Raw genomic sequence first — 16106 nt, 5'->3', positions numbered from 1 at the left:
GGAAACGGTAAACTTAATAAGATGAATTAAAAAGAAACTCAAACTAAAAATAGGTTATTAATGATGAATCTTAGGTGGACCATAAAATTTCCTTCAATAAGGTAACAACTTTAGGTAATAAGATAAGATATATAACGATATTGTAGTAATTTACTTAATTTATTATCGGGTATGAGTACCCATGTGTATGGATACAGTCAAATTCGTGTCCGTATCTATATAATAATGGATAGTCAAATACCTGTTTACTATATCCGTGAAACCCGTTTAACTACCTGCCCCTGTGCTGATGACGGATTTTACCCACAGATACCCGTGGGTATGAGTATTTTTACCACCCCTAATCGTATCAGTACTGCATTCAATAAGATACTATATATATTTCTTTTCTTCCATTTTCTGTCATATCAAACAATATAACATTCTCATTTTTTATACTATTTCTATTATTTTCCTTTATCCCTTTCACTTTTTTATTTTTTGTTTTGGAAACTAATCAAAGCATTAGAAAACTCACTCCCATAACCTGACATCTACTAGAAAAAATAAAATTAACAAAAAAAAATAAAATTTTTTATTAATTTTTTTATTGTAAAATTTAATAACGGAATTAGAAAGATGCATATTTTCTTCTCAAAATTTTTCCCACTAAATTTTGTTCAATGGGTTTGACAGTATAATTCATACATATATACTAAGTGCAAATAAGCAAGGTGCAGGTTGCGTGCCCCAATAATTACTACTTTACTTTCTTTTGTTGATAAAATGTCTCAAGATTAATGAGCAAATTTTTTTAATTAGTAAAACATTGCAACAAAATTATTCTTAGTATATTTTATTCATGAATTTTGGATGGGAGTAGCCTTAATTAACTGCATTTCTTACACTCCATTGAGTTGATTATTTTATGGTCAGCTGGTTATACTTATTATAACTTCTCCACTACCACACTACATCAATCATGATATTGTATTTATACCACTTTTTCTTTTTACCAACTTTTACTTTTCCACATTCTTTCCAACCCTTTTCTTTTTGATGAAAAAGAATTCATCATGCTAATTCCCGCTAGCAAGAAACGTGTATAGGGAATGATTTCACATTGGGATTAGATGGAATCTTAACATCCCATACTATAAAAAAAACCAACCAGATGTACTAAAACTCCTGGATACGTAGAGTTTGGGAAGGAATCTCACCATTTTTAGTGTATTGTACGCATGCAGTTTTACCTTATTTTTTTTACATAAAAAGTTGTTTTCAGAACTTGAACACATAACTTTTTAGTCACATAATAAAAACTTTATCTGTTGCGTCAATGTTACCCCTCTTAACATATAATACTATAGTTTACAAAAAGTAATACTAGGTATATGTCTTTGTAGCAATGTGAAAATGAGAAACAATTAAATTTTCCATATATATCTAATCCAATGTCCTTTTCAATTTCATTCCTGTAGGCTGGTATATGACATTTTGAAGTGGTTTTTGATTTGTTAAGAATAGTGTTCTTGATGAAAACTAATAAAATAATAAACTAGACAAAGACTAAACGAAAGAAATTGATGAAAAGTATATGATATAGTGGGATTTGGTATTTGATTTATGGGCCAAAACCAAAATAATCATCCTTCATCTAAATGGATATTCATACTGCAAAAAGGCAAGCAAATAATGACAAAAAGAAAGTTGGACCTAATACATTTTTCTATAATGCTTTCGGCTTTCGTTTGTGTGCATCTCATTATATGCTTGACTTATATTGACCAAAACAAAATATTAATTATTCACAAAAAAATAATATTAATCATGTCATCTCTCATGGTATCTTACTTCAAATTTATTTAGAGATCTCACTTTTTTTTTTTTAAGGAATAAAGAATTTGGTTTTTCTTTTCCAGAGTAAAGTCTTGAATTCAAGTTTCATAAAAAAAAAATTAGGGTTTGAGAGATATTTGTTCTCTTTTCTCTAGGCCCCAGTTGGTAATGCAAATCTTTAGGTTAAAAAAAAATGATTTAACCATATATATATACAGACCTAAAATAATTTGAAGTACACAAAGTAAAAAGTCTCACTACTTAAAAATGATACAACAATTAATATAAAAAAGGCTCTATTTGTTGAAAAATTCTTACTTTTCCTATATTTTTTGTTGGGTCTAATCTTTTTGATTAAATTAAATTTAAATTCAAGTATGTAGCATCATCAATAGTTGTAACTTAGAGAGTTGGAAGGAATTTATTTGGGTATACATATATAGTGATTTTTTATTTTTTTATTTTTGCATAAGCTAGGGAACAACCCTAATATCAAAAAAATAGAATGACGAAAAAATAGAAAACACAAAAGGCTCATGAAGTTGTTAGGAAGGGAAGAAAGCACAAAAGAAAAAGGGGTATAGACTGGAATAAAGACTTATCATATCTTTTTTCTAGTAAGAAAAGGATCATCATTCATCACTGTATAACATGTACTGTATGATTATTCTTCAAAAAAATATTTACTCTATGATTAGCCAAAGCCTTTTTTCGTCTCTTTTAACCATTTTGTAAAAATATTTGTGCGTTAATATTTTTTTTCCACTTGCAAAGAAAGTTTGCGTTAATATTTTGTATTCAGTGTTAGACTATTTACATCAATTTAACTTTGAACTCCATATGGCTTTCTTGTGTGTGGGTGATTTGGATCAAAAGAGACGTTGGAGTCTTTAACAAAAAGAAGGCCTCGGTTGATCAATTACTCGATAAAACTAAGCTTCAATCATATTGGTGACTGAATGTGAATCGTCCTAACTTTGTTTCTCTTATCATTTTTTGTGGTTGAATCCCTTACCTTGTTTGGGTTTATCTGTAATAGGGTCTTGGCACTTGGCCCCTTTTTTGTTTTGTTACTTTCGTTTATTCCGATGTAACTTGATACTCTTTCAACTAGTTTTTTGGCACTTCTTGTGCCGATCGATTTTTCTAGTATTTCAGTAATATATTTTATTTTAGCTTTTTCAAAAAAAAAAAAAGTTTAAATATCCCTTACGAGTGTTGGGGGAAGTGTTAATATTTCTTTTTTTGAGGGAAGTGTTAATATTTCTGTAGAAATATTTTTGACACACAATTATTTAATTTTTGAATATCCAATATAACAAATAAAAGGTAAAAATATATTTTAATCTATTTAATTATCTTAATTTTATTTTCATTTTCTATATATTTAGATTAACAGAGTTTGAAAAAAAACACATAACACCGAAATTTAGTGAAGCTTCAAAGTGTATTTTTTTTTTATTGTTTTTTATCAAAATCACAGCGATTCACCATAATTCTATGAATCTCACTGTTAATTTAAACACGATCGCAAATTACAAATAAGATGTTATAGTCTCTAACAATGGACTAAAACCTGAGGGACTAATACATGAGGCTCCATAACTAAATAAAAATAAATTATTTTTTATTTTTAAAAAATATTAAATTAATCATTTAATTGATCATGTGTGTAGCTAGACCTCACAACAGAGTCACTAGTAAACCACTTTCACCTAGGTAGAACATGGCCAGTTGGCCATTTTTCATGTGTTAATGTTTGTGGAAGATGGGTGCAGAATCATCATCAGTTAATATAAATGGGTTCAAGCTTTTTAGTACAGTCGCATGCATGGATAGCATAAACATGCCATGTACGAACAAGAGTATTATTTCCATAAAGAAAAAAAATAGTATTATTATTATTAATGGTAAGTAAAATCCAAAAAGATGAGGACCATGAATGGGTCCCATGTTCCTCTAATCATTTGGACAAATGTTCCAACAAAGTTGTTTTTGTCAAGAAAGTGAGCCTGATTTATCGAACTTATCACATACAGTATATTTGATTTTCCTTTGTTTTTGTTTCAAATCATTGTGCTTTTCTTGTTTGTGTTACTTTCAATAAACAGATAAAAAGAGGTTATGCTATTGATTTAAAACAGCTAAATCATGTTCAACTTCTCTTTGTTGTTTCCATTTTTTCTAAGGATGATGAAAGCACCTAATCTCGATTGTTAACTAATCAATATTAATTTTATATTTTTCTAAAAATTCGGTATCCGATACAAGTATCGACTAATTTGAGGGGACCAATCCCACCACCCACTTACAGGGCCCCGTTCTAAGCCAGCGCAAAGCTCTGTATGGACTTGCCCACCAAAATTGGCACCAGAGGGAATCAAACCTGAGACCTTGCAAGGAGCTCACTCCAAGATCCCAAACCAACCCCAAATGGGTTGTTACCTAATTAGTTAGTAGACGTTAAATCGTTAATCAACTCGAAGAAGGAAGAATGTTTTTCATTGAGTAGTGTTGACACAAAAAATAAGTCTCTGACAAATAAATTTTAAGGTCAATTTAGGACTTAAGTTGAACTCTTAAAAGGTTCTTAATTGATAGGTTTAATGTCTCAAGTCTTTCTTTGTAGTTGAAGAAGAGCATATGAACTGACAAAAATGGACATATAACTCATATTATTGCAATAACAAGAACATTGAAATGTAGAAAAAGTGCAAAGAAAAGTTGAAGTAAGATGGAATAAGAAATTAATGAGCTACATAAATTGATCGTTCGAATAAAATAGTAAGACATGTTATCCTATGTGGACGAACATGTATGTAGTGGACTATATACCGAACGAAAATGAAGCATTTTGTGGGAAGAGTGAATCTTTACTTTATAAAAAAATTAAAATAAATTAACTCAAGTTTTGCATGCATGATTTCTACGAAATAATGAATTATGACATTTGATGATTTCTACGAAATAATGACATCAACTGTAACCAACTTTAGAATGGGAGTGATTTTGAATCTTTAAATACACATACAAATGGCCTATCTCGAGCGCTTATTCGATAAATCTTGAGAATATTCTTGGAGTATATAAGTCAATTTGAATCTCACCCTTGCCTCGAATGCATGTTACCCTTCAAAGAGTAGCCTAAATGTTTTCTATCTGACATGTTCGTTGATTTGAAAACAATTATTCAAATTTTGCATATAATCCTGCCAAGGTCGGTCCCAAGCTCTGGTAAAAGGAGATGGTTGTGTTAGACCTCGACAACCAACAAAAACTTAGTTGAATCTCCATGAGATGAATCAAATACGAAATAGTGTGAATGTTAGATCATTGCCCTGAAGCAACGCGCTGTATATCTAGAGTACAATGTCAAATGAACAAGGGTCACTTCATCGCTGCCTGAATGTAGTGAAAAATAAGCAAGGGTTCCCACATCTTCGTGAACGGGTGCAAGTAAAGAAGCTAATTCATGAGAATATAATTCAAGAAGAGCATATGAGAATATCTAGAGTACAAGTTGGACTCTTAAAAGGTTCTTAATTGATAGGTTTAATGACTCAAGTCTTTGTTTCCGGTCGAAGAAGAGCATATGAAAAAACAAAAATGGACAAATAACTCATATTTTTGCAACAACAAGAACATTGAAATGTAGAAAAAGAACAAAGAAAAGTCGAAGATGGAATAAGAAATGAATGAGTTACATAAATTGATCGCTCAAATAAAACAGTAAGACATGTTATCCTATGTGGACAAATATGTATGTATTGGACTATTATACCGAACTAAAATGAACTTCTTTGTATAAAGAGTGAATCTTTACTTAATAATAAAATAGAATAAACTAATTAAAGTTTTGCATGCATGACACATATCGTTAAATGATAGTTGTTATGCAGTCGTTGGTATTTATTTATTTTTTGACAAAACAGTCGTTGGTAAATTTAATCAATAACTTTAAAATAATTATTCATCAATAACTTTAATAATTATTCGTATCAATTTTTTATTTAGAAAATCATGCATATAAGTTAAATTTCTTACATTCAGTAATATCATAAATTTTACGATGTCACTTTGGGGTGTTTCCAATTTATTTGGTTCGATTTTGAAGGTAAAAGTCATCTAAACCGCAAGATAAAAAAACATGCGGTTTGATTTGGTTTGGTTCACTTTTAAAATAAAATCCGAACCAAACCAATGCAGTTTGGGTTGGATCTGTTGATGCGGTTTTTTTCGAGACAATACAATTTTTTTTGTTTCCAACGCTAAAGCCAAGTTAAAAACCTAAAACACAACATATTTCAAGCAATGTTTCCAACAATATTTTAAGTTTTATCTGACATTACAATTTTATTTTCATCTAACAATGTTTTTAAATACATAGACCAAATTAAAAGCATGGTCAAAAAGTAATTTCATTTCGTAAGAAATGCAAAAAAAAAAGGCTATGATTTTATCATTTACTAAAGTTTCAAGTATCCCGTAAATACATTTTTGAAATAAAAACCAAAGAAAAAACTTAGAAAAAAATATGTCATTTTACAAAAGTTTTCATTGACTTTCTACGAGTATTGGTCTACATTGCATATGTTTAATTAGTGTTTTTTTATGGTGCGGTTTGGTTGGTAAAATAAAAACCGCAAACCAAACCAAATCATGCGGTTGAGGAAAATAATGATCCGAATACATCCTAACTAAATGTGGTTTTTTGCGATTTTAATTTGAGTTGGTTCGATTTACTGTTTTTTTATTGGATTGGTTTGGTTTTAAACCCGCTAACGCTACTATAATGCTATAAAATAACTTGTGACAAAAATAAAGTACGTTGATTTTGTAACCAAAAAAAATGTACTAGTTGATTTGACGATATAAATTTCGAAAATTTGGAGAATTTGACCATATTAAAGTAGTTGACTTTCCTAAATTATGTATTAATTTATGCTTTAATTTTGAGTAAATTACACTCCTCTCCCTCAAAGATGCTTGAATTACACTTCCCTCCCCTCTTATGTTAAAATATACACTTTCCTCCCCTCTTATTCAAAACATTTTAAAAAATATTTCACTCCCCTCCCTTGAGAGAAGCTTGAATTACATTCCCCTCCCCTCTTATGTTAAAATCTACTCTTTACTCCCTCAATATTTTTTTTTTTACTTCTAATAATCTAGCAAAAAAAATAGTTTAACACACTTTGAAAAAAATAGTATTAGAGGTTCATTTAAATATAATCAAAATTTGAATACATTTTTTTCGCTATTTTTTATTCACAATTTCATTAACTTGTAGTTTTAAACCCTATTATAAAATATGAAACAACTCAAAATAAAATTAAAATATGTGAAAAAAAACTAAAGTCAATTAAGTAATTCTTATTTAAATGTGAATTTTATACTCCAAATTATAAATTTAATTATAATTGACATTTAAATTATAAAAAAATGGATTTATGTTTTTTAAATTGTGATTCAAAATTAGTATATATTATAAAAATATTTATTTATATTAAAATAAATTAAAGTGTAGTGTATATTTAATTATTAAGGGAGAAGTTTGAAATTCAAGCATCTCATAAGGGAGGGGAGTATCAAATTTACTTTTCAAGGGAGGGGAGTGTATATTTTAACATAAGAGGGGAGGGGAGTGTAATTCAAGCATCTTTGAGGGGAGGGGAGTGTAATTTACTCTTTACTTTTTTGACCAACAATTTATCCTTTTGTTTATTAATTATTTGATATTGGTTGTTCCTATATAAACCCTTGCTTTTGTTCTAGCAACAATACATCTTTTTTTGAAGGGAGCAACAATACATCTTATAACTGTTTGTTATATTGAAGCTATTTTTTTTTACTAGATTATATTGAAGCTATTTAAAATGGCTAAATTTTCCTTCATGCCAATTATCATCCTTGCTTTAATTTTTACAGGTATACTAATTTTTATATCAAACTTCGTAGTATCTATAAGTGTGCTGCTAATATATAATTATAATATATATAATTGACCTATTTGAAATGATTACATTATTTCACATTGAATTCTATACAAAGTATTCATATTCTTTTTTCTAGCAAATATTGTTGATATTGATGTTATATTATTTGGGATCTAAGTTCACGTGATGTTATTGATGTTATTTCTAAAATATACTATAAGTTTTTAAAATAACAATGACTTTAGAGTTTGATATATGGGTCATTATCTCTCGACCATTTTGATGTTATTTTATTTGGCTTTAAACATTTATATGTTCTTGTAGGAGTCATAACCTTGCTTTTTCGTTTGTAGGGTTTGCGGTTCATTCACGTGAACTACTACACAAAACAAATAACATCAATAACTAAACTCTGCTATTTTTTCTAAATTAATATTTCATTTTGTATATAGTTTAGTAATATCTAATTTATATGATTACACTTTGTTTTTCATAGTTTTTTTTTTATGAAAATTATGCTTTTTATTTTTACAGTTATAGCTACGACAAATGGATGTTTGACCTACATAAAAGGTGATAATTGCATCATTGCAGTGTTTCAAAAATTGTGCTATGATAAATTCGACGGTGTCGGATTTTGCCAACCAAGGGGAGGCTTCATTCCTAAATTCATATGTGCTTGCCCTCCCTAGAAGAAGAAAAAAAATTACAAGTTATTCTAGATTAAATGTAACAACATATGAAAATAAAGTTAATAAATTCGAGTCAACTATATTTACATGTTTATTTAAGCATTTTGTTTACTCTTGCAATTGAAAACATTTTAAACTCTAAATTGTGATTGAAAACAATTAAGACAAAATTTGAGTAATTTGTTTAGTTCAATTTCGATTATCGTATATGATTCCATTCTTCAATGAAAATCTATTATGTTAAATCAAATGTTTGGGGTTCGAATCCCGACCACCACAAAAAAAATGTCAGTGAATAAATCTTTCTACAATCTCTCTACATAATTTCTTCAATCTTTCTACATAATTTCTTTATAGTCGTTACTGTTTTTATCTGGATTTTTTAATTTTACTTGGATTTGTTCAAATTTTTTTCACACTTTACATATTTATGGAGTTTTATCTTGAATCAACCATCCACCAAACATGAACTTCTTCCTTCACATTAGCATTGTTTTGATTCAAAATCTAAATTTATCCTAATACGCGTGTTAATTTTTGTCGTTAAGTTATAAAACCACAAAATCCTAATTTTGTTGGATTTTAATTTTGATGAATTCTTAGAGTAATATTCACAGTTCTAACCACAAAAACATGAAATGGCTTGCGCATCAATGATCAAACAAAGAAGGGGAAATAAAGTTTTTATCGAGTGGTGGTTTCTTTGCCATGACACGATTAGTAAGCTGTTTATTTGGTCTTTAGTGTGTGAATCAAATAAGCCCAATAGTCCATAGAGATGGACTCAAGAAATGTGAATCACACTTGTTTGTTCTAAACAATAATGCTAATGACATACATTAGAGTCAAATCTCATCTTATCATCTGTTGTAGATGAGCTTATTAAGATCATGAAACTCAAGTTCATTACTTGATTGGAATATTGTTCCGATAACTAGAAAATACTTGTCTTGTATTCAAACATACTGATCCAGTTGGACCAAATAAGATGGTTGAGCTGCTTGGATCTGCCACCTGCATGGGTTGATCCGCCAGTCTGTCCGTCACACTGGTTCTGTTGAGCTGCAGTGAGAAGATGACTTTGCTGGTATTGATCGTCAGCCCTCGGTGAGTCGGAGGGGGGTTGTGCACCTGCACTTGCTCCAACGCCAAAGTTAGTGCGGGGTTCAAGAGGAGAGGTCGCGAGTTGTGGGTAAGAAGTGTCATACATGTCTCAATGCTAAAACCTGGGTATATATAGGGGTTAGGTAGGACTTAGAATTTCATACAAACTTTATATCTTAGAAATTTTAACATCAAGTTCAACTCTATTTTGTATTTGATTACACCTCTGATTGTATATCAAGTGTAAAACACAAATAATTTTTTATTTGATTAAGTTAGATTGTAGAAGTTTCTTGTTTTTGTGCTTGAGCATTGGAAGTCTTTTTCTCGTGTGATTGAGCATTTGAAGTATCTTGCTTGTGTGCTTGAACATTTGTATTCTTTAGTGATTATAATGAAAATCTCTTGGAAGTCCAAGGGGACTAGACTACTCGGTTTGTGAGAGAAACTCGTATAAATCTCTGTCTCTCTCTCTCAACTATTTAGATGGGTGATTTTGGGTTAATAATCATTCATTTTTTATGGATTAAGGAGAAGAGACTAGAGTTATAGGCGATGACTCACTAAACAAAATATATATATATATATATATATATATAGAGAGAGAGAGCACAGTGGTATTCAATTTTTTTTTATTTCTATTTTTTTTGATAAAGTCGAAATATAACATGGAATGGAAAAACAGCAGTGTACTCTGAGAATGAACCAAGTATGATCTCATGAAATCTAATAAAGCAAAATTTAACTCCACTAATAGCAAAACTAAAGAATCTAATCATCACCAAATAGACCGAAACCAATGTCTTCATCAGACTCTTCTTCAGGCTCTTCCTTCTTAGCCTCCTCCTTGGCAGCGGCAGCAGGGGCACCGCCAGATGCAGCAGCAGCTGGGGCAGCAACAGCTACAGCAAATTTACTTGGGTCCTTCAGGTACTCCTTAACCTTGTCTGCCTCAGGGAAAGAATATTCGGTAGCAACGGCAAAAGCAAGAACGTTCTTGTAGGCATTGACAAACATATGAGGAGCAGCGGCAAGTGTTGGGTAAGAGATAATATACCATTTTTTGTTTTTTGTCCTTTAAGATTTTCCATACGCAAATATGTTCTTCTTTGTTATAAAGGAACTAAACACTGTACTCGTGAGTTTAGCTCGGTTGGTAGGAACAATGCATAATATATGCAAGGTCTAGGATTCAAACCCCGGCCTCAAAAAAAAAAAAAAAAAAAACTAAACACGAAATATAATACATTTATAGGGACAAAAGTTTAGTTCAAATAATTTTTTTTCTCTATTCTTGAAAAATTGATGTTCTAACATACAATACTTCCTAATAACACATGGACATCCCTTAAATGCCCTCAGCGGTAATTTACTACTGTTGAGCATTCCGGCAGCAGTTACATATTTAAGTCAGAACCCAGCTTTGAGACACTCTTTCATCACTCATTCTCTCTCAAAATTTCAATTTTCTTTCACTCTCTCTCTAAAAAAACTCTACCAAATTATCCAAAAAAAAAATTTCACTAAATCACAAGTAAGTAATCACTTAGGCTATTGTTATAATTTTTAGTTAGTATATATTTTTATAATTTTACTTGTAGTTTAATTTTTAATTTTTGATTTATTTATTTTAATAGAGTTATGTCATAGATCTGAAATGTTATTAACAAATATTATGAATATTTGTTGTAATGAAGTTATATTGCTTAAATTTATATATTTTTTTCAAGTTTTATAAATTTTTTAGGGTTTATGTATAATTTGCACTCCAAGTGTTTGATGAAATGTTTGACTGAGTTTTTCATTGATTGTTTTTAATTTCTTATTGTGTAGATTTGAAGCAATGACCGATATGTTCGGTGCCTTGGTGTAACGTTAAGAGATCTCAAGGATCAATTAAATGAATTCAACCAAGGAGTCAACTCCGGAGACACAAGGAGGATGGAATACGTTCGATATAAACGTACAACGCTCGATGAGGAGAGAATATCATTAAGTTGGGTGGAATTAACGAACGACGAAAATGTGATGAGCATATTATGGGAGCAGAGCATGCTCTAATGGATTGATATGCGTGTAACGTTGCTGAGATCAACTGAAGATATTATCAATAGTCTGATTTCGCTAGAAGATCGTGATTAGGTATGGAATGCATCTTCCAACTACAACAATTGTCTTACCCTGAAATGGAAATTCAAACTTGTTAAACACCAGTTCCCAAACTTTTCACCCAGCAGTTCTATTGTTCCATTCAAAAGATTAAATTCATTTTAGGCTAGTTTAGATGAAGGTATTGAAGTGTCAAGGAATGCACCTCATTCTTTTGACACTTGAATATCATCATTTAAACCAAGCCTAACAAGAATTTAATCTTTTGAATAGAATAATAAAACTTTCGGGTGAATGTTTGAGTCCTGGTGTTTAGCCAGTTTGAATTTACCATTTTAGAAGTAAGACAATTGTTGTAGTTTAAAGGTGTAACCCGAATGTAATGTAATGTAATGATAGACTATTTTTAGGAACATGTATTATTGAGAATCAGCTATATAAATTATGATATCGAATTCCTTGATATAAGATGAGTGCCACAGAATGCACCTCATTCTTTATGTGATGGCCCATCTTATATGAGGGAATTTGATGTGATAACATATATAGTTGATTTTGTATAATACATGTTATTTTGAATGGAACAATAATTAATTTATTCACTTTTCGAATTTATTTATTCATTACGCAATTTTAATTATTCGAATTCACGTTAGATTTAATTAGTCTTTATTCGAACATGCAATTATTCAAAATGCGACTTTAATCGAAATTATTCAAAACACGTTTTTATTCAAAGCACCATAATGTCAAGGAAAATGTAGCAAAATGTGCGCGACATATAAAAAACATAAAAAAAAGATCCAAAACAATTAGGCATTACAAGCCGTTACATTCAATTATCTTCCTCGTCACTGAACTCAATTGGGTTGTCCTCGACAGTCCTTGGGGCACCTGCTTTTGGTTGAGGATCAAAATAGCATGTCCTCCCACTCCTCCTCAGCCTAGAATAATTGTACACCGGCACCTTCAAATCCTTCTTTTTTACGGAACCATCACATTCGATTCTTTGCCATGTCATAAACGATTTTGCTTTCTTCTTGTCATCACCCTCCTTTTTGTTCAACTGAACATGATTCTGAGACATATCTACATAAAGAAATTGATGATCAAATCCTAAACTAAACAACAATGCCATCAACTATCATCAAAACTTAAACCTAAACCTAATCAATTCTAACAATTCTTACCTAAACCTAAACTATCATAAAATCAATATCTAAACCTAACAATTATACAACAATATTATATTCAACTCTAATCTAACATCTAATCATAAAATCAACAAAACCAAATTATGTGAGAATTTAACCAAAAAAAACTAACAAATCAATCACAAAATAGCAATGTAATAGGATGGTAACAACTTACATGATTTTGTGAGCGTAATTGACGTTGAATCCGCAACAATTGGGAAATTTGGCACCTCTTGAACTTCAATCCGCAACAATGGAGTTTTGGAAACTCCTATGTCTGTTCCGTTTTTATAACAGATGAGCGGCAGTTAACTACCGTTGACACCAGCAGCAGTTAACTGCTTCCAGAATGCTCAACGGTAGTTAATTATCGTTGGGGGCATTTAAGGAATTTTCATGTGTTATTAAGAAGTATTGTATGTCAGAACAACAAGTTTCCTATTCTGGAATACTCAAAAGTGTATACTTGCAATCCAAGGCCCAATAAAGAGGCCCAATCATACATTGTACTAACAACACTTTTCACACCATCCTTCTATGAGGGGGGTGTACTCGCAGCAATATGGAGCATAAAATATTTGAAAGACTATCGTCTTGATGATAATAATAATAAATAAACCCACTTCGCTTGGCCTAGTGGTATAGGCTTGGGATAGTTAGTTTAACTTCTTCAAAAATAATAATAATAATAATAATAATAATAATAATATATTTTTAGAGACCAAAAAATAATAGCTCATCACCGGTGCATGGCATGGGTTAACACACTAGTGTTGGACAAAGCGACACAATTTACACGCCATACATACAAGTTTAGTTTAGACTAGGATTGCTTGCAGATGAATCCTTTTTTTTTTACTCATGCAGTGGGATTCTTTTGTTTGTTTGTTAAACCTCTTGTTATTATGAAAAGGGGTCATAGTAATCCGAAGTTCGATCGAGAGGTAAATAAAGTCTGCTTAAAAAGAATTGTTTATTCTTGAATCAAACTCAAGTTTCACAATTAACACGCCATGCATACAAGTTTAATTTGTACAAGGATTGCTCACAGTTGAATTTTTTTTCTTTTATAATCTGCCGTGGATATTTTTTTTTTATGAAACGTTCGTATGAGAGGTAACTAAAATCTGGTTAAGAAGAATTGTTTAATTTATAAATCAAACTCAGATTTTGGTAAACAATTCGTCTTTTAATGGTACTCATTAATCGCTTGAACTCAATTAATTGATTTCAACTGTATAACTATAACTATATATTCTTTCAATAAAAAACTATATAACTATATTTAGGGGTGTTCGCGGTGCGGTTTGGTTCGGTTTTGAGCATAAAAGTCATCCAAACTGCGAGATAAAAAAGCATGCCGTTTGGTTTGGTTCGGTTGATTTTTAAAAAGTCATTCAAACCAAACCAAACCAAACCAATGCGGCTTGAATTGGTTCGGTTTGTGCGGTTTATCGCAAGATAAAAAAAATATGACATTAACTCTAATATTGTCAACTTGTTACAAAATAAACATAGGACATTTTACTTTGTTGTTTATATGATAAAATATTAGATAAAACTTATATCATAATAGGTAAAATTAAGAAAAAGAAACATAAGCATGAAACAAATTATTTGGAAGAAAAGGAAACAAATTGATCCCTGGAAATGAATTGAAAGAGATGGAAAGGAATTAGAATCGAACCTGATGGTGCAACAATGAAAAATTCGAATCAAAAGAGATTATTCTTGGGCTATGTAATTGGGCTATTACATGTTTAAGTAATATTCACTATTCTTGCGGTTTGGTTTGGTTTGGTTTGGTTGCTGAGATGCAAACCGCATACTAAACCGAACTGCGCTGTTCAGTGCAAAAGCCATCCGAATTCATACGAACCAAGTGCAGTTTTTTGCAGTTTCGATTTGGATTGTTTAGTTTGCAGTTTTTCTATTGAGTTAGTTTGGTTTTGAACACTTCTAACTATATTAGTTTAATTAAAGATCGCTTTCCACAGCTTGCTTTCGGATATGTACAAATTTGCAAAGGTTAGAATCCAGTCACATCCAACATTTGATTAAAGAAACACTAATCAAACATTTTGAACCGTTTAATATTAGCTTATTGTGCTAGTCTAAAAGTGACAACAATATTAAAGATTGCAGAATAATATGATCTTTGAATTACGCCGAATATTAGACTTCACTCATCCATAATTTGTTGATTTCATTTGGAATTTTCTCCCTTTAATTTCAAACTTCTTGTTGTTGTTTTGGTTGGTAATTGGTATTTATCTCTGGTCCCATCTCATTATTATATCTTATCATATGTGATGTTCCTAAGTTTGAAGTCAATTGTTCCATCCACACATGTGCCATGGAAAGTAACCTGCTCCTGATCGACAACAAAAAGGAGAAGTATTAGAAACACATACCAATTCTAACAATTCCAAAACTTTTTGTAGTGTTGGCAAAAAAAACTATAATAGGTTCCTTAAATATAATTTTTTTTAACTTGTACAAAATATACAATTCTTTTAACATAAGCATAAAAATAGTTTATAATATGTAAGACTGTTCATTCTTCAAAATGTAATACATTTTATTAACCTCAAATGAGTGTAAACAATTAAAACCACTCTTTTTTTTATGTAAAAAGAAAAACATTTTTTTTATTACCATTTTATTGGTATGAAATTTTTGTCGCCACTTACTAGTGAGACTAATATCGGTCAAAAAACCTATGTAACTCACGTACAAGATGAGTTCATTCTCAATTTTTTTTATACGCAATAGTGATAAGTCGTAATTTAGATGGTTTTTAAGTGTTTATTTTAATAGAACTATGTTTGTTTAAATTTCTTTTTAGAACTATTTTACTGCAATTTGTTCGTTTTATTTTCAAGATCACAAATGATGTTTGAGCAAAAGAATGGATTAAGATGCATATCTATGTGCTGATTTGATGCATATTTATGTGCTGATTTGGTGCATATTTATGTGATGATTTGGTGCATATTTCTGTGCTGATTTACTGCAAAATTATGTTCTGGTTTGAGCTATTTTTATGACCGATTTTAGTGCCTTATAATGTGGAACTATTTCCTTTTCTAGAGGCTGGCTTTTGCTATATAGAGAGAGAGCAATCAGACTTGTAAATCATCTTTGAAACTTGGAATATTTGTGACTGTTGTTTTCCATTGAATCAAATTGATCAAAGCTTTATTTTCTTGTTCTTTAATTCCTTGCTCTTTACAATTTTGCAACTTTAC

At 30.5% G+C, this 16106-nt stretch overlaps 1 protein-coding gene across 1 annotated transcript; it reads right to left on the bottom strand.

The window, feature by feature from the left end:
- Positions 1 to 10240: 10240 nt before the first annotated feature.
- On the bottom strand, positions 10241 to 10618 carry LOC25483013 (60S acidic ribosomal protein P0). The gene has a single exon (XM_039833391.1). The coding sequence runs from the start codon at positions 10565 to 10567 to the stop codon at positions 10322 to 10324; it is 246 nt and encodes an 81-aa protein (XP_039689325.1). The 5' UTR covers positions 10568 to 10618; the 3' UTR covers positions 10241 to 10321.
- Positions 10619 to 16106: the final 5488 nt, after the last annotated feature.

The sequence above is a fragment of the Medicago truncatula genome, chromosome 1 (genome assembly GCF_003473485.1).
Source record: "Medicago truncatula cultivar Jemalong A17 chromosome 1, MtrunA17r5.0-ANR, whole genome shotgun sequence".
NCBI lineage: Eukaryota > Viridiplantae > Streptophyta > Magnoliopsida > Fabales > Fabaceae > Medicago > Medicago truncatula.
The sequence above is the reverse complement of the archived record's forward strand: the minus strand, read 5'-3'. Positions and strand labels throughout refer to the sequence as shown.

Coding starts and splice junctions, on each gene's coding strand:
- LOC25483013 (XM_039833391.1), bottom strand. CDS start 10,567: ATGTTTGTCAATGCCTACAAGAACGTTCTTGCTTTTGCCGTTGCTACC.